The 25,385-nt window shown below is 38.9% G+C and overlaps 1 protein-coding gene across 2 annotated transcripts in view; it reads left to right on the top strand.

Moving 5' to 3' along the window:
• Positions 1-25,385, top strand: part of LOC150090280 (glycine receptor subunit alpha-2-like) — a 121,960-nt gene that overhangs the window by 83,067 nt on the left and 13,508 nt on the right. The window contains exons 3-5 of one of the 2 annotated variants that reach the window (XM_090369061.1): positions 7,874-7,967; positions 14,628-14,720; positions 18,123-18,202. In XM_090369061.1, coding sequence (XP_090225187.1) covers positions 7,882-7,967; positions 14,628-14,720; positions 18,123-18,202 — 259 coding nt within the window. In that variant the 5' untranslated portion in view covers positions 7,874-7,881. The remainder of the gene's footprint in view (positions 1-7,873; positions 7,968-14,627; positions 14,721-18,122; positions 18,203-25,385) is intronic. The other variant, XM_090369062.1, reaches the window with a different exon arrangement.

Here is a 25,385-nt window from a genome sequence, read left to right as displayed (position 1 = left end):
TCGATACATCGCAGATGCAAAATATATACGAGTTGTGATTGTTGGGGACCATAAGCCGTATAAAATCGTTGTTCACGTACATGCCTTCCACAACGGTGACAATAACTGTTCCTACATTTAAGAGCAATAATAGATGAACTGTTCCTAGAAGATTACAGCTTCTAGAAACAGTTCTATTATTTCGCAATTATGGCAGTCTACTGGAACTTTTTATATTCCAGTAAAGCCGCAATAATTTCACTATGGAGTTCTTTAGAGCCTTTTCGACATCATTGAATCGGAAGTTTGCTTCAACTACATCACGAGATACGAAATACTCTCAGACAAAAAAAAAATTATTCATCTCTGTATTTTTTCAATCAATAATGTGTAATCCTTCTTTTCGCATTCCATGCATTGTCAGTATTAGCGATTCAACAAGATCCTTTAAATGGTTTATATCAATTCAAAGTCTTAAACACCTCAATCAGATCACCTCGCAGGTGCCTAGTCTGCAGACAATGCAATTTACAGAACTGAAGGCCTTTCTTGGTAAGAGCCCTCTGAAAAGAATTGAGTCCGTATTTCGTTTAGATTTCGAGAATGCTTTTGTTGTTCGTTCAAGACAGTCCCATACGTTCACTGTAGTTCTTACATCTGGTGACTTGGCTGGCTAATTTCAATTCCTAATACTCCGTCCTATTTCTTCGTGCTAGTTTTTAAACATTGATGCCCTGAAAAGCAGACAGTTGTCGTTTTTGGAATACAGGAGTATCGAAATCATGATTATACCTCAAATTTACAGCACAAAATCAAAACCTGATCATCCAGAATATTTGTATAGACTGCCTGAATTACCTTGACCGGTATTTCAAATGCAAGACCACTTAATAACAATTAAAACAACCCAGAGCATAAATGAAAAACGTATTAGTAGTAGTAGTGTAAATTGATGCAAGAAATAAAGCTTATAAAGCATCAATAAAAAAAACAAACCTCCCACATCACCCATTCATCCTCTCAAATGATTTATCTAGCCTTCCTTGAATTTATTCAAAGTACGCGCTTCCACACCAACAGATGGAAGTTTGTTTCATCTGTTGTTGTGGAAGACAACAGTCAACTAAACACTGGCTGAACGCAAACTTCCGCACATCTATCCTGCAACCATTCTTCCTCAATTTCAATTTATGCCCGTTCATCTGTGGAGTCTTACCAAGAGGAAGATTGCCTTCAAACATCTCAGTCAGATCATCTCGCAAGTGCCTAGTCTGCAGACGATGCAATTTGCAGAACTGAAGGTCTTTCTTTGTAAGAGCACCCCTTTTTTTCTCTCACCAATCTCGTTAACCTTCTTTGCACCCGTTACAGCAGATCTACATCCTTCCTAAAAAGAAACCTCCAGACCTGTATGCAGCATTCAAGATGAGGCCTTCCTAGTGTGTGAGTGTTCCAATCCGCAAGTTCCAGTGAATATCGAGAAAGTTATATCCCCCATTATAAGGCATTCTGGTTTAGTGACTAAATCTGTTTTTCTGTATAGTCGTTTGTTATACTCATCGCACTCCTACGCTCATTTTGGTTTTCCCATTGCTTACGTCACACCAAACTGACTCAACATTGCACTGGTCATCCACGTCGACTGGATGGGTAGTTAAAAGTTAATTTCCAGATGACCCTAAAGTAATAGTTTTTTCGTGAACTTAACGGTGTAGATGATTCCATAAAAGTTTATTGAGTTTAAGTGTGGCAATTGGAGGTCGTCACAACATAATTTGCAAATCCCCTTCTGTTGCTTATTTGCTAGACAATCCCTGCACAGCTTAGAGTTGTCATTTGAGTCATTGTCTTGTTGTGATATAAAATTTCTTCCAACAAAAGTGGACGTCCAGAGGATATTGCATCATGTTCAAGAATGTTTATATAGCCTCTTTTCTTAAAATTCTTTCAATTCTGACAGTGTCACCAAGACACCTTCAGAATTAAAAAACAGTGGCAACCTCAGATCATGAAGGAACCTCCCACCGTGCTTGACTGCAGGCACCATTTTTTATTCAGTTGATCGTCTCACATAAACTCGACGCTTTGATTCAAAAATTTCAAATTTGAATTGATCCGTCCACAGTACGTTTTTCCACCCTTCATTTGTCCAATGTTGATGTCTCTTAGCCCAATCCAGCTGTTTATTTCGATGTTCCGGTTTTAATAAAAGTTTTCGGTAACCGCTACACTACCATGAAGTCCTTTTTGTTTAAGACGAAGTTTTACAGTGGAGGTAGACGCAGGAGTTTCTCTGTTCCTATTGAACTCAACTTGGATTTCAGATGCAGAAAGTCATCGATTTTGTTTAGAAATCAGTGTATGGTCTTATCATGAGCTTCCGTTGTTATGCGCGGTCGTCCGGATCGTGGTTTGACCTGTAAACTGACAGTCGAATTAAATCTTCGAATGAAAGTTGGACTCCTTTAAAGGAAATGCCCAGTTTTTTGCCAATATCTCTCATGGAATAACTTTCTTTATACAGAATAATAATCGCATTCCTTTTTTTCAACGTTCAGTTCCTTATTTATTGTTATGTTTATCACGAAACAGAAAGTAACTTAAACCAAACTTCTTTTCTGAATGGTGGGTGTTCGATTTTTTAAGTTACAACTCTTACTCCTCAATTTATATTATCGCAAAACACTCTGGAATCATCTACAATATTCTATAATATTGAAATAATCTCACTTTCTGTTCTACAACCTTCTACTACATTTAGAAATCTATGAAACGTGGTTTCAAACTTTTTACGCTGGAGTGTACGTTATCCAACCGTTAATCAGAAGATAGTGGGCTGATTGCTTGGAAAGCTACCACGGATTCAAATGGATATCTTACTCTTTTCTTACTGGCTATTGTATGTTAGTTTTGATTTTTGTTTAGTTGCTTTCTGGTGAGCCACAGAAATAATTAGCTATTCAATTTCCCACACAATGTCATATTTCATTTCATATTTTCAGAAAATTCATTCGTTCATACGAACGAACTATTCAAAGTGTCCTCTGACTTGTTGAGATTTTCTGAATTGATTGTAAATCTGAACACTTCTAAAACACTCTGATTTCCAGACATTTATTTCTCCAGGCGAAATAGCTATTTTAAGAATGCAGTTTTCGACTTCTGGAGTATTCCCCTGTTATTTCCTCAAAGATTCTAAACTCTGTAAAGTAAGATGGATGCCTTTTGTACAGATATTTCCATGGCCACTGTTCTGAATGTCATCTGCAATTCCATCACTACCTTCTAAACCAATCGGTAAACGTGCCATAGCCAGCCAGCATCAATATACAGTTGACTTCTAAATTTACCCCAATAACTTTGCATCCTTTGTTATGATCTATGGATCAAACTTTCTCCACTTCATTCCTGAATATTGCAGTCGTAAGAAATCAGAAATTCAGATCTCATATTAAGAAGTTCGTTTAGTGAACTGAACCCAACACCCATTCACAACAGCGAGTGCAGTAAGTTCAGTAAAGTTTCGTGTTTAGAATCACCACAAATCGAGAATCCTTCATGTTTGTGATGTTAATAATATCTCTTTAGTTTTAATTATTGCATATGACAAAAGTTCTGTACAATAAAAAGAATAAAATCAAAATAACCACAAATTACACTTTTGAGAGAAATCAGAACTTCAATAACCCTTGGGAACCCTTTAATAAGGCATGCGATCTCTATCGAGAGATCAAATAACAGACAACTAACAATCTTTCTCTCCTCCTGATTAAGTTTCTGTTTAAAGTGTTTCAAAACAATTGCGTTTGTGGCTACAAGGAGTATAGTTAAAAAAAAGAAGAGTCAAAATTAAATAAATTGGAGCTTCAGGGTCATTTCGAAATGTAATACGTGACATCCTGAATTGCTCTATAATTTAACGTAGACCAGTGAAAGCAGAGGGGAAACCCAGAAAGTTAATTCCTTATTTATAATGTGTCAACTATATTAAAATATTAAATTGAAATACTTTTGGAATTAACATCAACTGACAATTAAACGTACGGCATGCAAATACACTGCTCGACAAAATTAACAGAACATGTGGTATAACTCGTGCAGGTCGCGATGAAACTGGACAAAGTTTGGTATGGTGGTATACCATAGAATAACGATGAAATGAGAAGCTAGCTAGAAAATTCGGACAGGTATAAGAATTACCAAAAGGTCACATTACAAAAATCGGTACAAGATGCTCGAAAATATGATTACATGATATCACTACGGCGTATGATCCCTTCCAACGGCTAAACAGGCCTGGCAGAGGTGAACCATGCTTGATATAAGGGTGTCGATAAGATTCTGTGGCAACAGATCCCTTTCTTCCACCAGCGCAGACCTTGGTGAGCTAAGGTCTGCCCTTTCTTCCACCAGCGCAAACCTTAGCTCACCAAGTGACCGAGGAGTTGGTTGTCGGTGTGCAATGTGACGCCCAGTTGTGAGGGGGGACATGTTCGATGGGATTTAAGTCTTGTGATCGCGCGGGCCACCGCAGTCGTTGGATATCTTCAGTTTCAAGATATTCCTCCACCACTACAGCTCTACGTGCATGAAAAGAAAATCTAGACGAATCGCACCCCTAAAAAGTGGTACGTAGGATTCAAGGATCTGTTCTCGGTACCTCTGCGTATTTACGGTATCCCTATCAAAAATATGAAGAGGGGTACATCCATTCATCATTATTTCGCCCCACACGAGAACACCGCCTCTAATGTGAGTGGCCCTCTCCCTGATGTTGGAGCTATGGTACTGCATTCCTCATTGTCTGCAGATGAAGTAACGTCTAGAATCTGTTTGTGAGCCAAAGCTCATCAGAGAATAGAGTTGTACTCCATTTGTTGGGGCTCCAAGTCATATCATCATATGACTTGGAGTCCCAATATGTTCATGGCATCAGTTTCGACGAGCTCTGTGGTGGTTTCGGGTTAATGGAATTCAACCCCACTGGCTTTCCTGCGTAGAGTCCGTTTGAATTTAATCTTCTAAACACAGTCCAGTTGGCAATGTTTTCAACTGTGGTCTGACGTTGTATCACCAGCAACCTCAAGAGACAGTTAATGACAGGATATCGTCGGGTTCTATCTTGCTGTTAGAGCGAGATAGCTGTCTGTTCTGGTTGACGTAGCTATCGGGCGACCTTGACCATCTCTTGTTATGGTTCCTATCTCCTGAAACTACTTCCATAGTGCTGAGTTGACACTGCAGAACAGATTTAGACAACGTGCCATCTCAAAGAATCTTCTAAATGACTATGACTTTCCATCCTGAGTACTGGAGATGTGGCTGTCCCACTGAACAAGCCAAAAAACGAAAATGAAGTTATGTGGTCGCAACGCGTGTTTTTATAGGCATGAATAATTTGCATTATGTGCGGCTCTGTACGGTGGTAGATCGACTTCTATTGGATATTCGGAAGTTGCATGCCTATTATATCAAATATTCGCTTTCGGAGACACTGCTCACCATGAAACATTCATGAAAAAACATTTTGTTCTGTTAATTTTGTTAGGCTGCGTAAGTTATGATGGAATGATCCAAATTTCTTTGGTATCAGAAAAATACGCAATCCTAAAGCTTCTTAGTTGATCTGGTAATAGGAAAGACAGGGGATGTTTTCGAGTTTCAGAGAGAAGTTATTGTTGGAGCACGTTTAGCAGGAGCTACATTTGAGAAAACAAATCAATCGCTAGCGTGTGTCGAAAGAAATCGTCTCAAAAGAATATAATGATGGAAGATGAAAAGAGAACTCAGATCTCAAAGGAAGAAATGTGGAAGAAAGTCGGCACTGCAATCTTAGAGTCGTGCGAATTTAAGGCGAATTGTGCGTGCGAATAAAACTCCAGTAAGCAGAAAATGACTGAAAAATTCGATTTAGGCAAAGAAAGGCCTATTTCCAACTGAACTATGCGGTAGAGTTAAAGAATCTGGGATTTGCTAATCGTGTTGCTATACGAAAGCTACTTCTTCCTGTAAAAATCCCTAAGAGACGATTGGAATGGTGCTGCCAATGCCAAGACTGGACTTCGGAGCGGTGGAAAAAGATCATGGGGCCTGACGAGTATCGATTTTCATGTCTGTGCCTCAATGGTAGGGTGAAAGTTTGGCGTGAGCGTCATGAAGTTATGCATCTGTAGTTTGTCTTGGGTCCGCCATTCAAGCAGCTGGAGGTGGTGTCATCGTGTAGGGTATGTTTTGTTGCCACGGACTGGGTCAGCCCATACCGTTAGAAGGTCGTATTACTTCTACTGAATATCTTTCTGTCGTATCGGACCAAGTTTCACCCTACAACGCTTCATTTTTACCCGGATTTCGATGGAGTCTTTCAAAACGACAATGCAACTATCCATCATACAAAAACTGTAACTGAATGGTTTGAGGAACATACCCAAGATTTCCAGCATCTTCCCTGCCCGCCTAAATTTCCAGATCTCAATCCAACTGAGAATGTCTGTGATACAATTATGTTGTAAAGAGCAGTTTGGCTTCATAGTTCTCTAAGGACCGCAATGCAGCAGCTAATAAATATCCTGACAGAAGAATAGTGAAATCTTGAGCTAGATTCCCTCAGGCATCTAGTGGAATTCATGTGACGATGTGCACGGGCTGTAATTCGGGCGAAAGGTGTCCTTCCTAGATATTGAATAAAAGATTGTAATTTTTTATCCAGTGAGTGTATAAATTTCTTATAAGTGGGATAGAATCCTAACACAGAGAAGAATTTTCTATCACGTATGATGATTCCAATTCTGTTTTCTGGACATAAAAACCCATGATTCCTTAGAAAAACATTGTTGTCCTCCCCTGAGACCAATTTACTGAGCCCCCTAGCGAAAAAGGCCCATAAAAGTTCCTCTTCTCATTAACGGGATTCGAACTTTTCCATACAGTGTGGGTACGGCAATGATTATCTCCACTGAGCTACCCGTGAGGACAATAATGAGATATGCGAAATGTACTAAAGTTCCATATTGAGAAAGGGTTGGAGATAGAGTAGCTTCATTGCAATCAGCTATCTTGAAAGAAGGTGGGGCTACTCTGCCTTTGATCCCAAACGTTTGCAATGACTCTTGTACCTTTTTCTTTATTATTACGAATAAAATTGTGACTGCCTCTGTTTCTGACAATCATGAGAAAATATACTGTACTTGGTTAGCTTATCAATTTTGTTTTCAAAATGAAATAGCTGGTTTTCGTTATTGGAATAACAATGTAGCGATAAATTTACAATTCATTGGGTAGATGAATGTCAATCAACCTAACAAAATTCTTTTCCATATTTCTATTCTAAGAAACGTAAGGAGTCAACTTTAGTCATGACTTCATCAGATAACATTTCTGTTTACATCCGCATTGATACTACATATTAGCAAGGGTTGTGTAATTTTATTTAGCTGGAAGGACACTGTTCTATTTATAATTTATTGATTCTTTACCGTGTTGTTAAAGATATTCACTGCTTGGCTCTTTATTAGGACTTTGTGCTCGTGTTGTCCCTGTTGTCAACCCAAATCACTACTCCGACACAGCATCGCACGGAGTAAGTAAGTTTTGAAAGGTGGAAAGGTAAATATTGGATCATTGACCAAATTGTCCCCAATAACTGGAGTGAAGTGGGCAATGATTGAGTTGTTACCATGCTTCTTTTGATGTACGCGACACTCTGTCCGTTTTCCATTACTAGTAACCTATTTGTTCACTAGTCAGGTCACAGGACTTTACAACGCGCTTTCCTATGCACGACCACATACGTCATGTGACCTTTTCGAGTTGTTGTTGTTGTTGTATTTGGGTTTTTTGGCGCAAGGGCCTCTTGGTCCATATTATTTGGAATCATTGCTATTTTCTTACGTTTTAGATCCATGAATGAGGAACTTGTCTGGAACAGCCATGGTGTCATCTCCAGGATCCTTCCCGACGGTCATATTCCTGTTGACTGCTTGGACAACAAGGTACGTTGCTATTTTAAACAGATGCTGGGAGTGAGTGAATAAAAAATTTTAAAATATAAATCAAACAAAAAGCATAGAATTGCCATTAATAGTATAACAGAGAGAGAAACAGAGAGCGAGAGAGAGAAAGAATAAAGGTGCATGCGAAGAAAAATAATTATTGTCCTCTTTTTCGGATTAAGAACGACTATGGGATATCAATAGGGACACCACTTTTGATTAATATCCCGGATTAAATTAAAGTAACTGAAATAAAACTCGCTTTATTTAGTTCTAATATTCTATAGATCTCCAACTTTATCTTTAATCTGTGGACACCCAAAGTTCCTTAATCAAGTGATGGTACTTAACACATCTTTTGTCCATAAATGGGACAAATTCAATTTCCATTGAATTTGTCCATAACATAAGCCAGAATATCCCCAGTGGATCGATACTGATGGAATCCATACTAGCGATCGTTGATCAGACTGAAGATTTCAAGGTAGTTTAAGAGTTGGTGGTTAATTGATTTCTCCATTACTTTAGAAAGAGTAGAAGTAATTGCAATGGGACGATAATTAGATGGGAGGGATTTGTCACTATTTTTAGGAACTGGCTGGAAATGAGCAAATTTCCAAGCAGAAGGAAAAACACCTTTGGAATAAGAAAGTGAAAAAAAGTGGCAAACAACAGGAGTAAGTTCAGAAGCACACGTTTTGAGAACAAGTGGAGAAATACCATCGGGATCTGGAGCTTTCTTAGCATCAAGATTCGTCAAAATCCTTCTGACATCCTTTTGACGGAAGACCACAGGATGCATTGAGCCAAGTGACAACAGAACCAGATGGTTCTGTTGTCACTTGGCTGAAGTGACAACAGACCCATCTGGTTTTGACAGAGGTGGTGCAGAGATGGGCAAAAGTTGCGGCCAATAGCTTTGGCAAGAAACCGGAATGCTCGGCTACCATTAGGGCAAGATGCAAGGTTTCTACTCTTAGCCTGTTCAAACTCAATTTTTAGACTGATTAATAACTGCTTTACAATTGTTGCGAGCTTTGGTGTAGGCAGAAAATGAAACTGAAGAATTGGAAACAAGCCAATTACGATATGCAACGTTCTTCTCTTGATCAGCCCTAGCATATTTATTGGAAAACCAAGGTTTAGATAAAGGACAAGATTTTAAAGTGGCGCGTGGGATAAATGATTCCATTCCTGCAAGAATAATTTCACTGACACGATATGAGCAAATGTTGACATCAGAAGTTTTGAATCAGTAATCCGACCAAGGAAAAGAAGAAAAGAAATCTCGCAGGTCATCCCATTTTGCATTCTTGTAATGCCAAACAATACGAGGTTGAGAATAGCCATGAGATAAAGGTTCCATTGGAGAAGAGACAATCACCAAGTTGTGATCTGAAGTGCCTAAAGGACCTCTCACTTCGACCGTGTACTTAGAAGGGTTGTTTGTGAGAAAAAAATCAAGCGTATTGGCTGTATGATTAGGATTGTCCGGTATTCTTGTAGGTAAATGAACAATCTGTGCTAGGTCATTAGTAATTGCAAAAGCCTCAGCATCTCGACCAGCTGGGTCGGTGTGGCTGGAAAACGGAAGCCAGCTGGAGTTGTGAACATTAAAATCACCAAGCAAAATTACCTCACTGTTAGGAAAGTTGGACTGGAGAAAGTGAAGTTGCAAAGAGAGGAAGTCAAAGAGCTTCAAGTGATTAGTGGAGTTGGGAGAACGGTAGAGACAACAGATGAATTTGACACAATGAGGTTTTTTTTTTTTTTTTTTTTTTTTGATTTGGTAGTTGTTGGCGCATCGGCTTCTGTGGCCATATTGCACCTCCCAAGGTTTTTGCAGTACTTTGATCCAAGCCCGAGGCGAGAATCGAACCCGCGACCTTTGGGTTGCCGGGCAGGTACTTAACCCACTTGGCTAGCCCGGTCGGCCACAATGAGGTAGAGAGATTTTAAGCCAGAGAAGATCAAAGAGAGGAGATTCCAAATTGCCAAGTCTCTGACAGGGAATATCAGAACGGACATATGCACAAATACCACCTTTGAGACTAAACGAATCATACAATCATACAGCGAATAATTTGGGCAACTGAGATGAGCAGTGGTTGAATCAATCTATAACTGAGATTCTATCAGAAAAAGTACATGGGGTTTGGCAGAGTGCAAGTGGAAATGGACATCGTTGAGATTAGAACTGAGACCACCTATATTTGTGAAATGGACTATGAAGTGTTTGAAGTGTAATGATGCCAATTTATAACTACTAAATAGTTGGTTGATTAACAAGCGGTATCTTTTTGTTATTTGTTAAGCTTAATCAGCGGCATCATTTAGTATTTATTAAGATCAACAATCAAAATCTTTTGGTATTTTGTTAGGATTAAGAAATGGTCTCTTTTTTGTTATTTTGTTAAGATTAACAAGCGGCACCTCTTGTTCTTTTGTTAATATTAACAAGAGATATCTGTTACTTTGTTAACAAGCAGAACATTTATTTTGTTAAGATTAACATGCGGTATATTTTATTATTTTGTTGAGGTTAACAAGCTTATCTTCGTTATTTTGTCAAGATTAACATGCAGTATCTTTTTGTTATTTGTTGAGATTAACAAGAGGTATCTTTTTATTATTTATTAAGCTTAATCAGCAGCATCATTTAGTATTTTGTTAAGATTAACAAGCAGAACCTTTTGGTATTTTGTTAGGATTAAGAAGTGGTCTGTTTGACTTTCTTTGTTAGAATTAAGAAATGGTCTCTTATTATTATTGTGTTGAGATTAACAAGCGTATCTTTTGTTGTTTTGTTGAGATTAATAAGCGTATTTTTTGGTATTTTGTTGAGATTATCAAGCGTACCTTTTGCTATTTTGTTAAACTCCCAAAGTGCTTTTATCCAATCGCTTTTCTCAGTATAAAGGATGTAAAACGAGCGATCTAATTTAAATTCGAGTTTACTTGCGAAGAACAATCGTGAAAGTAGCTGTCAATCTCGGTTTTTTTTGGACTCTTTCGTTAATGAATTTTTTAGGATGTCAGAAGAGCTCTATGAATCACCATGATGTTTTATTCATGGAAAGTTGATTAAAATTACAGGTAAGGGAGCCTTAGTCACTCGTTGTCCATTGTCTTATAACACCTCACCATGAATTGTCATTAGTGTAAAGAGTTTATGATAATTAAAACGTTCTGTTGAGACCAGGTGTTAGTGAAATCGCAGATGGTTGAAAGTATACAATACTTTTAAACAGATGAGAAATTAAAACAACCTAACACTAATTTTAAATGACACTCCTCTTTTTAAAGAAACAAAGGAAAATTAATAGACTGGAAAAATCCAACCTTTGATTGCATAAAAATAGAACGAACCACAAAGAACCAGAAATAACTTAATTTGTATGCTGATAATTAAAAGTAATGGGATAAAAAAAGTAAAAATAAACATTCAGATTCGTTTAAAATAATAAACTATAAAATGCGAGTATATTATGAAGTATAATATTATTTTATAGTTTGCAATATATAAACATGCACAATAAAATATTAATTTCCTCTTAATGCATCCCTTGGATTTGGTAAGCGGATCAATGAAATACAATAGAATGGTCGGAGCCTTCTGCACCAACGATGGGGTTCTTTAAAGACGACAACTCAATTATGTACTTTGAAAAAGCTGTATATGAATGGTTCGAGGAATCTTCCCAAGGTTTTTGATATCTACCCTGGCCGTGTAATTCTCCAAATCTGAATCCAGTTGAGAATGTGTGGTATATGTTGGAAAGAGTAGTTCGGCTTCGCAGTTCCCCACCGACTATAATCCAGCAGCTGACAAATAACCTGATGGAAGAATGTTCAATTCCAGAGCTAAACTCCCTCAGACATCTAGTGTAATCCACGCCACGATTTTGTTTGTTTTTTTGCCAAAGAGTGTACAACACCTTACATCACCTATGGCTGATGTAATCGCAAAATTGAAACGTTATTGTTCTACTACATCTGAGAAACATTGGTATACCGCAAAAATATATGGAAAGAAATCGGAGGGTGCTCAGAGTGGTTAGTTAATCCCGTAGGCCCTCATCAGAAAATCCACGGAAACTGATATTAGTACAAGGACGATTAGCGTAGGGGTTTCATAACATCCGATTTTATGGAAGAGCTGCAATACATAAAGAAATGTCACAGTAATGCACACGGTTGACTTTTCTGATACAAAACTCCATCATAATGATTCCCTGGAACGTTGGAAGGCTGAGTTATGCAGTGAAGAATCACGGATTCTTATATTTGCCTAGAGAACCTTATTTACCAGAGTATACAATGTGTAAGGCCTTAGATGGGCAGACATACTTGTATTATTAAATATTGAATCGATAAAGTGTTCTTTGAAAATGCAGGTATCTAGTTACTTTTTAGTAATAAAAAGTACTGACGAAAGTAAAGCTAACATCAAGAAGACATCCACCGAATTGTCATGGGAAATGGCTCGATTCCTGATGCTTTATCGATATATGCGACAGATTTATGTGGTCTTCTAAAATTCCTGTGGATAAACTCTATAATCTATATCACGGGTTATCTATAATTTCCGTGGTTAAAAATGATAAACTCTTGGACACTGCATGAAACCCACCGGTGCTTCCTGCTTATTAATAGTGGCAGGTATTAAATGGGAATCAGTTCAATAGGAGCTCAAATATAATAGTTCAGAAGCTGAGAAATATCTGGTGTGAACATGCTCTCAATGAAGATCATATAATTTTCTACTCACCCTATTAATGTAATCAACAAGAAAATGAAATGGATTCGCCACGATCATATAAACCATTATGGTTATAAGAATTTCTAATAATCAATAAAGTGATTATTATAACTTATTAACTGAAAACATAGTTAATTAAGAGAATACAAGTTATATACTGTATAATCACTGCAGTCTTACTTTAGCGATAACATAATCACTATTTTATCTGATGTGAAAGTGAAGAATGCACTGCCACAATCAGAGTACAATTATCGAGAGAGTTGGTCGTTAGTTGCGTGGTAGACTGAGTCTAATTAGAAGTTCACGAAGGTAGCCTCTAATTACAGTCGACTAACACTGAAACCACTCATTGCTTATATATCTGTTTGTCTGTCTGACTGACAATGCTAATTGGCGAGTATAAAAAACATGGTATTTCTAATGCATAATAACTTAGCATCACATTCGATATTCAGCACTCCACAATCGAGAATAGTTTGTCCATCCTATTTTCGTCCTAATGTTGCCGTGTTTACTGATTTCCAATGGTAGAAGACGCAGTAAACATAATTTATTTTCACACCATGTGAAGTCCCAGTGGTACGAGCAATCTTTGTGTGTTGTTAGAGTTGTTTACGTCTAAAATATTTTTCATCATTAAAAGTTTCCATCCCACAAGCACTAACTTGCATAAAGCATCTATAGTTATATAGTCTTTTCCTTTCTTGGATTTCAATTTAGAAGTCTTTGATATTAGTTTTATTACTTTGGGATTTCTAAATGAGATATCAAAGAGACTGATATTTCATTAAAGTTGTTATCACACTTATGAGATAAAATGGCAATGCGTAGCTTTTGTAGTTTATTAATTCCCAACGTTATATTGATTTCCACATAAACATTTTTGTGATGTATAGAATTAGTCCCTCCAAGGCTTTTCCTTTGCAGTTGATACTACAGAATGCTTTTGAATATCATGGGATACCCCTCTTATTGCAGTAAATCGTGTTTGACTAAAATATATGCAAATATTTTGACGTATCATTTAATTATAATTTGAAAAGAACGACATGGTAACACTGTAGTGACCAGTACAGAGTTCCATCTTCAATCCAGCTGAACAACTGGATTGAATGAACCCATTAAATGTTGAACAGGTTATTACGGCCAAAGGTGGACCAAGACTTTCTTTAAATAAATACGTTTATTTATAACTAAAAGTGTTTCATGACTTTGGTAGACGGTGGACAATCGTATGTCCAAGATATCCTTTTAAAATTAAAACGGACTCTTTCCTGTTATTCGATAATGAACGCTAAGTTCCAGAATGCGTTCCACAGTTTGCATAACCATTCCCTAATTGGATTTTTGTTAGAATAGGAAAAATAAGTATGATAATTGCCGAAGACGAATTGAATTGTATGAGTCCAAATCTAATTGACGTATTACGAAAGTTTTCGGAGCATCACTGTGGACACAAAAATAAATTCATCTCATTATCGAGTTCTTATCTCCACAGAGCACACATTCATGTTCGGACAGTAACATATACGTTGCACACAATTGTAACCATAACATCAACACGAAAAATCTAAAAAAACCCTGCGAAATAGATGGTGTTTTATTTTCACACTTTTGAAACTCTCATCTAAATACTATTTGCACTGCTGATTATATGCGGTGAGCTCACAAAATTCCTACACGATTCTGCATGCTAAATTTATTTTGCGTCTGAAATTTAAAAAAAGAATCTTCGACAGACTGCAAAGAAACTATTTTTATTTCATTTTATGTAGCATCTCTTTGGTTCAGGACCGGAAGTCCTATTACTTATTATTTCCGTGTGTAAAAAGGAAATTCATTATGTTCTTCTCTCTCTTTGTGGCACAGCGACTCTAATTTGCACTTAATTCCAGGTTTCTCGTGTCTGAGGGCACAGAAGTTCCACCTACTGCCATTAACTGGAGCGAGTTTTCTCGGATGCTTGCTGCTAGATCGGATTCTAAAAGGTAGCTGTTTTCAATATAAACAGGGCTTCGTCACATTTGACTTTAGTTTTTGACTATTTTTGAACATTTTCCAGACAATGATTGATATTAGAACTCGCTTATTTGCTCGCGAAATTTATAATTAATGTAATTTCGGTCAAAAGAATCTGAATGGTTATTTCATATATGTATTTGACGCCAGAAATCTGTTTAAAAAATATGGTATCACTTCAATGGATTTCATGCTTTCTTTTTCTTTTTCCCCGTGATCTTTAATGCTTTCTAAATGTATCTTAACATACCTTTTTTAACAACGTCATATAGTCATCTCGCATGAGACATAACTGCTATATAGCGAGTAAGTGAAATTGATGTTTTCAGGACACAAAGAGTAGAGAAGGAATAGAACAGAAATAAAAGTTAGGCTGGTGAGTTCGGATGAAGTGAGAAGACCCTCGTTGGTTCCCCCATAGATTCTAAATAGGTTAAAACAGACTGATAGAATAATATTCCTGCAACGAGAAGACCAATGATATCTCCACAGTCTTCACGAATAATACTAAGTCCAGCACCATTCTTATAAAATATTGCGCTCCATTAGATCGGCCACTGTTGGGTTGGACAGGAATAATACTTACTTCAGCTCAATTTCCCATTTTGAACTATTTTGCAGTGTCCAAACCGATTTTGATTACCTTAAATAATAACTGAAATTTGGCGTGGCATTGAAATTTGCTAGAAGCTTGAGAACAAGAATAAACTAAATTTTTATAAAATTAAAGAATGATTTTAATCCTGGACATCTTATTTTTGTTTTCTTAAACATCATGTTCAATTCTAATTGCTGGCTAAAGTGGAAAAACACTTCTTATGTTACTACCTGCATGGAGAAAATTTTCATTGATTCACACCGTGGACAAATTAGTTAGTCTTGCGAGACATAGCATGATTTCCCTTGTGGAAACTTGGCTTATTGCCCTCGTGGGTAGCACGTTTGGTATAATCCCTGCCCTTCCCCACACCGGATGGAAAAGATCTGAGTTCGAATCCCGTCAATGACGCGAGGAATTTTCATTGATCTTTTTCACAATGTGGCTGAGTTAACCTTTTTTCGGCAAGAGAAGAGTGGTTTTTTCTCTACAGGAAAAACAAACAACAAATCGATGACAGAAACACGCAATTTCCAGATTTATGGGCAATATGGCCTAAGTTAGTAATGCGCCTAAACCTTACAACAGCCAACCAACTCGGCTTTTCATCCAGCAAAATAGGAAATTCAATCATAGAATACATACAGTTTACATTCATGATACAGGCTTAATACACTTACTAGCCCGTCTATTTTATTTATTTTCCTAAACTTTATGTATTCAAGAGGGACCTTGTTAATATGAAACACGTTGGTCTCCATACAGTTCTTTTTCAAGGTCTGCACAGAATAGAAAAACCGCCACTTAAATTTATCTGTGGGTTTTTTTTTTATATTTTTATTATTTATTTCACCAAACTTTGTATTGTTGTTGCTACGTGGTGCATTGCTAAAATCTTCAAACATTGTAAAAAGAATCACTAGGTAAAAGGATTCACTCAGTTCCCAGCTGCTTATCACTAAAACAGAGTTTTTGTCACTATATTTCAAACGATGAATAACTAACCATAAGGCATCTTATGGTTAGTTATTCAGATCAGTACAATGTTGATCGACCAGACAAAAGGAGTTGGACATATTGTAATTATTAAAGTATGGATTGTCCTAGAGTTTTGTCAATGATATACAGAAACTTTGCTAGCAGGGATAAGGAGGTGATTATCCCATTGTATAAGGCCACGGTTAGGTCGCATCTTGAGTACCGTATACTGGTCTGGAGGCCTCACTTTAGGAACAATGTAGATCTGCCTGAACGGGTGCAGAGAAGGGCAACCACACTGGTGAAGGGAACAAAAGGCTGCCCTTACCTAGAAAGGTTTCAGTTCTGCAAATTGCAGCGTCTTCAGACTAGGCACTTGCGAGGAGATTCGATTGAGGTGTTTAAAACCTTGAATGGATTGAGTAAGTTGGATATTAATGGCATTTTTCCGCTTGCTGAGAATACACACTGAGGGCGCATAAATTCAAGTTGAGAAAGGATGGTTGCAAGATAGATGTGCCGAATTTTTTCTTTCCGCCAGCGGGTGGTTGATTGTTGGAACAGACTTCCATCTGTTGTGGAAGTGGGTGGGTTGAATAAGTTCAAGGAAGAACTAGAAAAATTCTTGGAGCATACGGAGGACTGTGTAGGTTTTTTTTTTTTTTTTGGCTGATGCTATATAAGCTTGCTTTCTTGCATCATTACTATTTTCTATATCTACTGCTGCAATCATAGGAGATAAATATTGATGACAGTGCCACAATCTGAAGATTCATAATCATCTTTATTAATGTGACTGGACCGATTAATATTCACCAAAGTCTAAAATTTTTCTTTTATTTTTGATATTAAATGTTTCATAATTCCAGTGATCAACTGGCGTTCAGAAATTGCAGGATGGGTGAATGGATGAAGAAGTTTTCATTCGAGTTATAGCATCTTTGATTGCTACCTTTATGAATAAGAGTTCTGGAAAGAGTTGTGAAATGGAACTGCTATTCACGACGAGACTGGAAATACTTCAGGCGCCAGTTTACAGAAGTATGCAGTTTATATCTTGCTTCATAAATCCCATTCAATGCAGTTATCTGCTGCCGGGACTTTGAAGGATTTGTTAGTTGCGCTATGAACATATCTTCTGGCACATGGAAAACATTTTTCATGGCATCCAAGTCAGATTTCTATGTGTTGTTCCTCCATCGGGTGGCAACAATCCTTTTAGCTTGGCTCAGAGATTATCATAGAGAAACAGAGTACAGAAATATCTGAAATACTAGCGTAGGTCAATGGCAATGAGGATTATAGAAGGCACAATCAACTATCTGGGTCCTGTGCATGAAGGGAATTCCAGGACCATGGCATGTCTGCCTCCAAACATCGTTGTTAGGACGAAGCATCCAGGTAATATTCTGCAATCCAAACCCTTTATGAACTATCTGCCTAAGCAGTGCGTAGTAGCATCACTTTGTACGATCTCTTTCTATCACTCAAAATCCAACAAAACCTTCTGTTAAGACATCTGTAGTCACTGATATCTTAACAAGTATCAGAGGTGTGTCCTACTACTCTTTGAGAAAATATTGTGTCATCATGACTGCGCACCTTTATGGACATTAATGCAAGGAAAGCTCGTGTGCTAAAAGGTTTCTTCTGTCTCGAATTTTGTAGAAATGCGACATTTTTTTTCAGTTATATATAAACTTATTTCTTCTAAGCTCTTAGGATCTTTTCATTTATCTGTTTCTGTATTATGTTTGTGTTTCTTTTAAATGAAAGCACGTATGCTTCATTTCAGACAAGAGAGCCTTGAATTTGACAGCATTTTGCCGGACAATCCCAAAGACTACGACAATCTTCAGCCTCCAAAAGAAAATGGTAAGCAAATGTGATAAATATTTGAATGTTTCGGTGCATAAATGTGCATTGTTTTCTGTTTCTTTTATAACGAGGACTCACTGTTCCTTGATTCTAATAAAATTATCATACAAAATGGAATGGCTACAGTACTTTTCAACGTACAAATAATAATGGAGATCATTCATCCACATGTCCCTTGTTTTCGAAGATTGTTGATGCCTTTGCAATTGAAGTTTCGGTTCTGCAAGGTAAATCAGTTTATTCACTTGCAGAACGATCCGCTTATAGCTCCATATGATGATAGCTATTACTTTTCCAGCTGATGAAAATATTTTGAATCCTTTCTGAATAATTGCAATCGAGAACAGAGAGATCGTTTGCATATCGTTGTAAATTGTCCAAACATATGATTATTGGTGTTGGCCCTCTGTGAGAGTCCAAACTTGTGGGAATCCAATTCTTGAACAATTACGCAAGTTGATCTATAGGACATATTAACTTCTTGTCGAGTTGGATTCTTTGGAATTGTCCGATGTTACTAAAACAGTGAGGCGTCAGTATATCTTGTTTTCTCGGAAAAAAACAAACACTCCCGAAACCACTTAAGTCAGCCATCGTGTCAATAGGGCCCATAAAAGATTCTCCTGTTGAAATGGAAGTATTTCTCAACGTCATGAGAATGTCAAACTCAGCAATCTAGGGAGGTAATGCAAGAATCGTTCTTTTATCCCATCAGTGCCTTTTACACCTCAATTTGATCCCCCCCCCCCATTTTGTAAGCCTCTCCTCATATGGATGCTGCTTTACTGTTCTCAAAGGGCCCAAAGATGATGATTCATCTGATGAAGAATCATCATCATTTGCGCGTGCGCGTATAGTGTGTGGCAGCATGCGAATAAGCTCCGATTAAAGTTAATAATTTGTGCGGTTATACTGTTTTGATTTTCGAGAAAGATGTTCTAAAGAATTCCTCTGGTGATGATCTGTCCGGTAATGATGCCAAATCGCCTACATCTTCCTCAGGTAATGTTTTTTTAATATATTTTCTTGACTGACTGTATCAATACGATACAGTACTTCCATTGTCCAACTGTAGAACAAAAGCAGTTGGCTATTGACAACCAGTGTTCGACGACTGTGAGTGCTCCCACCTCTTGGTATCTAGGTCATTGCCTCCGGCTGTTTTAAAGACTTCGCCTGAAATAAACTAGGGAGTTGTGCTACCACAAACACCGCCTAATCCCTTTAGAGCAATTGTCAAAAGTGTTCTGCTTTGCCTTCGTTTTTCCGCCCTGGTAGGGTAACGACTAAAATCATTACTGTCGCTTTCCGTCATTCTGCAATGCCGACCAGGAACACCAAAAATCAACTAAAGACGACTACTGTCGTTTGCAGCCGCTGCAACAAAGAAGTCAGTGAAGTGGTCTCGTGTAAATTATGTTTCGCCTTGCTTTGCGAATCATGTTCGGGCCTAAAATCCCTACATAAATTAAATGCCCCGCGTCGCAAGAATTTCACGTGCGTTCCTTGCAAGAACAACCAGCCGAAAAAATTTAGGTCCTGTGAGCAGTTTACCAGTTGCACAGATAATCAAGTTGGTGAAGCGATCGCAGTTCCATTAGCAGATGATAATGATACATCACCAACTTCCAGCACCTCAGCTGCTGATACATTTCATCCAATTGACTGCTTCCCAGATATAAGGGCCGGATCCGTGGAACGGCTTATTTCCCAGTGTGATATCACTAACGCCGCAACCTGTTCGGTTGACCCTGATGATAAAGACTCTAGCTTCTCTAACATAACAGATGCAAAGGATAAGTCCCACCATCGCAGTGTCGCCACTGTAGCAACTCAAACAGAAGACTTCGCCAATATCCCGCATGCACAGCCAACAATGCATGCAGATCCCCAAAGAAGGAACTCCCCACCTTCTATCATGTTTACTAATGTGTCTACACAAACTGATTTTTCGCTTGCTGAATCTTTGTTTCCTAGCCACTCCACGTGCCTCTTCAAGAACCGTAAATCACTTGAAATTATTATAACATCAATACTTGAAGATATCAAACACCGTATGCTCTGCACTACTAATAACTACGTATCCGCCATAGCTGATAACTTTTCTCAAGATCCAAGTTTGTGTACATGTAATGAAGGTGGTCCAGCTATTAAATGCGCTACGACTCAGACCTGCGCTACTAATCAGGATCACAATAACTTATCCTACAGCACTAATGCACTGAATTCAGGCCAAACACTAAATTGCCCCGAGATCCAGATAGCCAAAGAACTTCCTTTCCAGGAAAACCAGACCAGAAACCCTGCCAATCCTACGGAAGAATCAGCTAATCCAGATAAACCACTTAGTGTCCCACTCCACAAATCACAGAAGCCATCTACTACATTGCAATGGAAACCCAATCCTGAAACTATCGTCGAGCCTTACTCGTACTCAAGCCGAGTGTATCAACCTACAATGCCGAAGAAACCCGAAATCCACAATTGCGGCCCCCCACTGCTAACATTACAACCATCCCGGGCGGAAGTTGTAGCTGCACCTCCTCGTACACTTGTGGCCCAGAGTTACTGCAGTAAGCCTCGCCATCCTGAAGAGGGTAAAATGGGAACCCCAAATGTACTAAAAAGAAGGCGATCATTTAAAATGGGCACCTCGGCCACCTCCAGGCTGCAGGCGATGAATCCACCAACTGTCCGTCTTCGACGAAGTCTATTCGTTTCCCGACTGGCCCCTAATACAACTCCCGATGATATCGAGTCATACATAATGCATGAGCTGCACTTTACTGTGTCCGTCACACTTCTTAAGAAAACACCCCTGCATACATCGTTCAAAGTTGAGTGCGATGCACAGAATTTCAGCTCCATATCAGCGACTGCTCTCTGGCCGTCTGGATCACTACTCAGGCCATACTATGAACCTAAATCCAATATCACCCCACGCGTAGTCATGGCTAATGCGCTATCCCACCAAGACTGCTCCCATGCGTGACGGTTTGATAGGCATTCCTATTCTCAGAAGCCCCAAAACCAGGAATCAGGGTCACATGATGATGAGCCCTATACATACCCCAATGACAAAACCTCTGATCAATCTCTGCAATACCACTGCTACAATGAAATCCACCCTCAGCTCATACCAACTATTGTAACCAACCGTGCTAAAAAGCCAACAAAGAAAATAAATAATGTCCGCGAATCAGCACTCGTGAAGGTCTCGAGTCACCTTACACTCAAGATTTTTTATCAAAATGTTCGTAGTATTCGGAATAAGCTCGAGACACTTGAGCAGATGCTTCTGTCCCAAATGGCTGACGTCATCTGCATGTCTGAAACCTGGCTGGAACCACAACAAGAATCAATTGCCTCCGCCCAAGCTGCTGGTTACAAATCTTTCTTCACCTCCCGCTCTCATACCTGCGGTGGGGGCGTTGCTGTTATCATAAATGCCAGTAGACTTGAGTTCGTACATGTAGTCTCCAGCAAATCCAATCTATTCGAAGCATTGATAGTAACGGTCAAGATCAACTCTTGCTTATTAGATCTCGGTGCAATATATACACCCCCAACCCCCGATGCTCAGACAATCAATGATATTGCATCCTGGCTAATAAATATGCTTCACACATCTGCTATCCACCTCATCTGTGGAGATTTTAACTTACCACCAAATCTCCAACATCTTCATGAGTCACTTATGGCTAAGATTGCACCTAGTGGCCTCAGGATCATAAACGAAGGCCCAACTAGAGGTCTTCATCGCCTGGATCTCATTTTATCGTCTGGTTCATGTAGCGTCGACATTAAACCCGAAACTCACTTTGAATCAGATCATGAACCCATCGTAGTCCTATTGCAGCTCCCAACGCCCAACTTTAATGTCTCCCACTACGTCAAAAGGAAGATCATCATCTCTCCCACCTTCCTACAACCGAACAGATGCCTTTATGCAACAAGATTAATTCCCTGGGAAGTTCTCGAATCAGGAGATCCGGAACTGGCTCTAGACATATTAACTAGATGGTTGCACACTGTTACTATGTTCTCAGCAGCTAAACAGGTCAGTATCTCCGCTAGAACTAATGCTTGGTGGTCTTCGGAGCTAAATTACAGTTTCAAGTGCAAACAGTCCCTCCATAAACAATGGAAACAGTCTGGTACAGCATATGACCGAACTCAGTACTCCAAAGCTAGAGCACTGTTTAACAGACTGAAATCGCAAGCCATTAAAGAATACACTGACAAGACCTTATCCAAAGGCAAAGTGCCATATACCCGTAACTCTGAACCAGATTCCAATTTCAATCCAGTTGACTGGATCAACTATGTAGCCAGATTCCAAGACAACATCACACAACCATATGATTACCAACCAGACCCCATTTCAAGTCCAGATGATGAGCTGTTTTCCATTCAAATCGATCGACAGCAGCTTCGTCAAGCCATCAACTCGCTGCGTCCGTCATGCACCGCTGGCATCGATAATGTCCCACATTTCATCGTAAAGTGCCTCAGTCCATACATCCTTGATCCTCTGCTCTACTTGTTCAACTCCATCCTCTCTCATAGAGTGTTTCCTGCATCCTGGAGCAAATACAGTCTTGCACCACTACCTAAAGTTCAACTACCAAGCCAGCCGAAGCACTACAGACCGATTTCCACTGCATCCACGCTCCTAAAGCTACTGGAAAAAGTCCTTCTTCCGCATATAACACGCCATCTTCTTCCACAATCATCAAAACAACTCCATTATGTTCTCCCTAATAGATCAACTGTCTCCAACCTTCTGGCAGTCCAAACGGAGATTTTAAATGCATTTGAGGCCAAATCAGAAATGGCGGTTGTTTATGCCGATATTGAAGCTGCTTTTGATAGCCTCAACATCTCAGCCCTTCTGAATCTCCTAACCAATTTCTTTCGGATCAAAGGTGACGTTTTCGCTTTTCTGCACTCGCTCCTCCGGAACAGAACAGTGTACCTCACTCATCGTAACCTCTGCTATACCCGATCCATCAATGCTGGTGTGCCGCAAGGTGGCGTTTTATCGGGGTTACTTTTTACCGCCCTCCTTATTCCGTTTGTATGTAACAGAGATGATGTCATTACCTACGCCGACGATATAAAGTTCCTAACGCAAATACCACCATCAGCTGACAGGGGAGTGATCACATCGGAAATCTGTAATAAAATCACAGCTTTCTCTAGCCATCTCAACCATTTCGGTCTCAAACTGAACCCCCAAAAATCCGTTATTATGGTTTTTTCTCTGAAGAAGTGTCCCACATCCATACAACCCTCACTGCAGGGCGCAGTTATTCCAAGTGTTACTAAACACAAAGATCTCGGTGTAACCTTCGACCCAAACCTTAGGTTCAACTGTCACATCGAATGTGTTCTACGCAAGATCAACCGAATGCGCTGGATTGCCCGTCAACATCTTCTTCATAACACAGACGCAAGAACCACAATCAGATATCTGGAAACCATTGTGTATCCTACCTTTCTGTATGCCTCTGAAATATGGGCATCAGCAGTACCTTCTCTCATGAAGCCCATCTTCGCCAGTGAATACTGGATATTGAAGTGGGCAACCCACAAGCATCGACTCCCCCCTCAGCAGAGGACCACCAGCATGGCCGACCAACTCCAAATCCCGCGGCTGCCTCAAATAATCAGCATGAGGAGAACTGCGACCACAGTCAAAATGCTGGTTGGAAAAATCAATTCCCCTGACTTCTGGGATATATGCCAGTGGCATGTTCCACTTCCGTCCTTACGAGCCACCCCTCTTCTTCAGCTACAACGGAACAGGCTGAAGATCAGTGACAGATTCCTACCTGGACAAGTACTTCCGATAGTACAAGCCCTGCTAATGATCGGAGTTGACCTGCAGAAATTCGCTTCTGATCGCAATTACAGGCGCTCGTTGGCCGAACTTGTTCCCCTTTTGTTTGGCCCCTGATGTCGACTCATACTGATATCTCCATCTGCTATCTCCTATGAGGCGCATAACGGCACGTCGCAGGCAAATCGACGAACTGTCTTCACAAGAAAATGCAATACCGAACAATAATTTGGCACTGTGAAATATTCTGACTTGTGTGAATATGCTTAAATATGTGCTTTGTACATATGAACGTGTACATACCTTGGTGTACTGTCTGCTTCACATCTATGTACATACTCATATCTATTGAATGGTTAATGCTACGTTTTTAATTGTTATGTAATCTTTTATACTGCACAAATTTTTATACTGTACATATTTTTATATTACCCTATTTCATTGTCAAGCCCCTGGCCTCCTGGCTGTGGCGGGCACATTATTGTATCTTTACTCTACAATAAAGATTTTCTTCTTCTTCTTCTTCATCTTTGGACGGACCCTTCCAAGAAGGGCAATGTCTTTTTTTATATACAACCTCGAAACCTGGGGTTGTATATACAATATATTCCTTCTTTATAGATGCAAAGATATGATAAATTATAAGGGACTGTGCATTAGATTTTCCCTGTTTGTATAGTCATCTGTTGTCATTTGACTTCAAGGGTTAAAGAGTTCAAGGGTTCACCCTTGAAGTCTGAAGCTTCGCGTTTGAATTTCTATTTCTTCCATGGTCCTTACCCCAGAAATATTCCTGGAGTTTCTCGTATTTATGCAGCATCTTCTGACGTATTGGTGCAGCATCTTCTGACGAACTGTACACACGCATAATCCCTCTTCACTGATAGTTCCTTATGCTAGCATATTTTCTATAAATAACAGAAACAAAATTAGGCTACTTAATAAACTTTTCTCACACTTTCAGGAGCTGCAACATGTGAAAACATTTTATTTTCTGTCTTCCAAAGACTAGTGACGTTTGCATATCAGCTAAGAATAAAGAGTATACTTTTAATCTCGAGATATTCTATAGGTTCTGCCTCGCACAATTTCATCGTACTACCGCCATCAAAGAAATCTCACCGTGTGGACTGTTTCCTTTCTCTCCCTAAGAAGCAAACAATATTTTCTCTCGAAAGGAAAAAGAAATTAATGGTCTGTAGAAAAAAGCAATATAGCCATTTCATTACACACATGTAACTCCAAATAATTCTATAAGTGTGTAGAAACTTTCTCTCTGCTCAACAGTTACTGTGTGCGTGGATAAAAAAAATTAGAAATGAAATAACTGTTCCC

Source organism: Mastigoproctus giganteus, chromosome 2, assembly GCF_048544385.1.
Source record: "Mastigoproctus giganteus isolate SK-2022 chromosome 2, ASM4854438v1, whole genome shotgun sequence".
Classification (NCBI taxonomy): domain Eukaryota; kingdom Metazoa; phylum Arthropoda; class Arachnida; order Uropygi; family Thelyphonidae; genus Mastigoproctus; species Mastigoproctus giganteus.
Note: the sequence above shows the minus strand (reverse complement) of the source record. Positions and strands in the feature narration are given on the sequence as shown.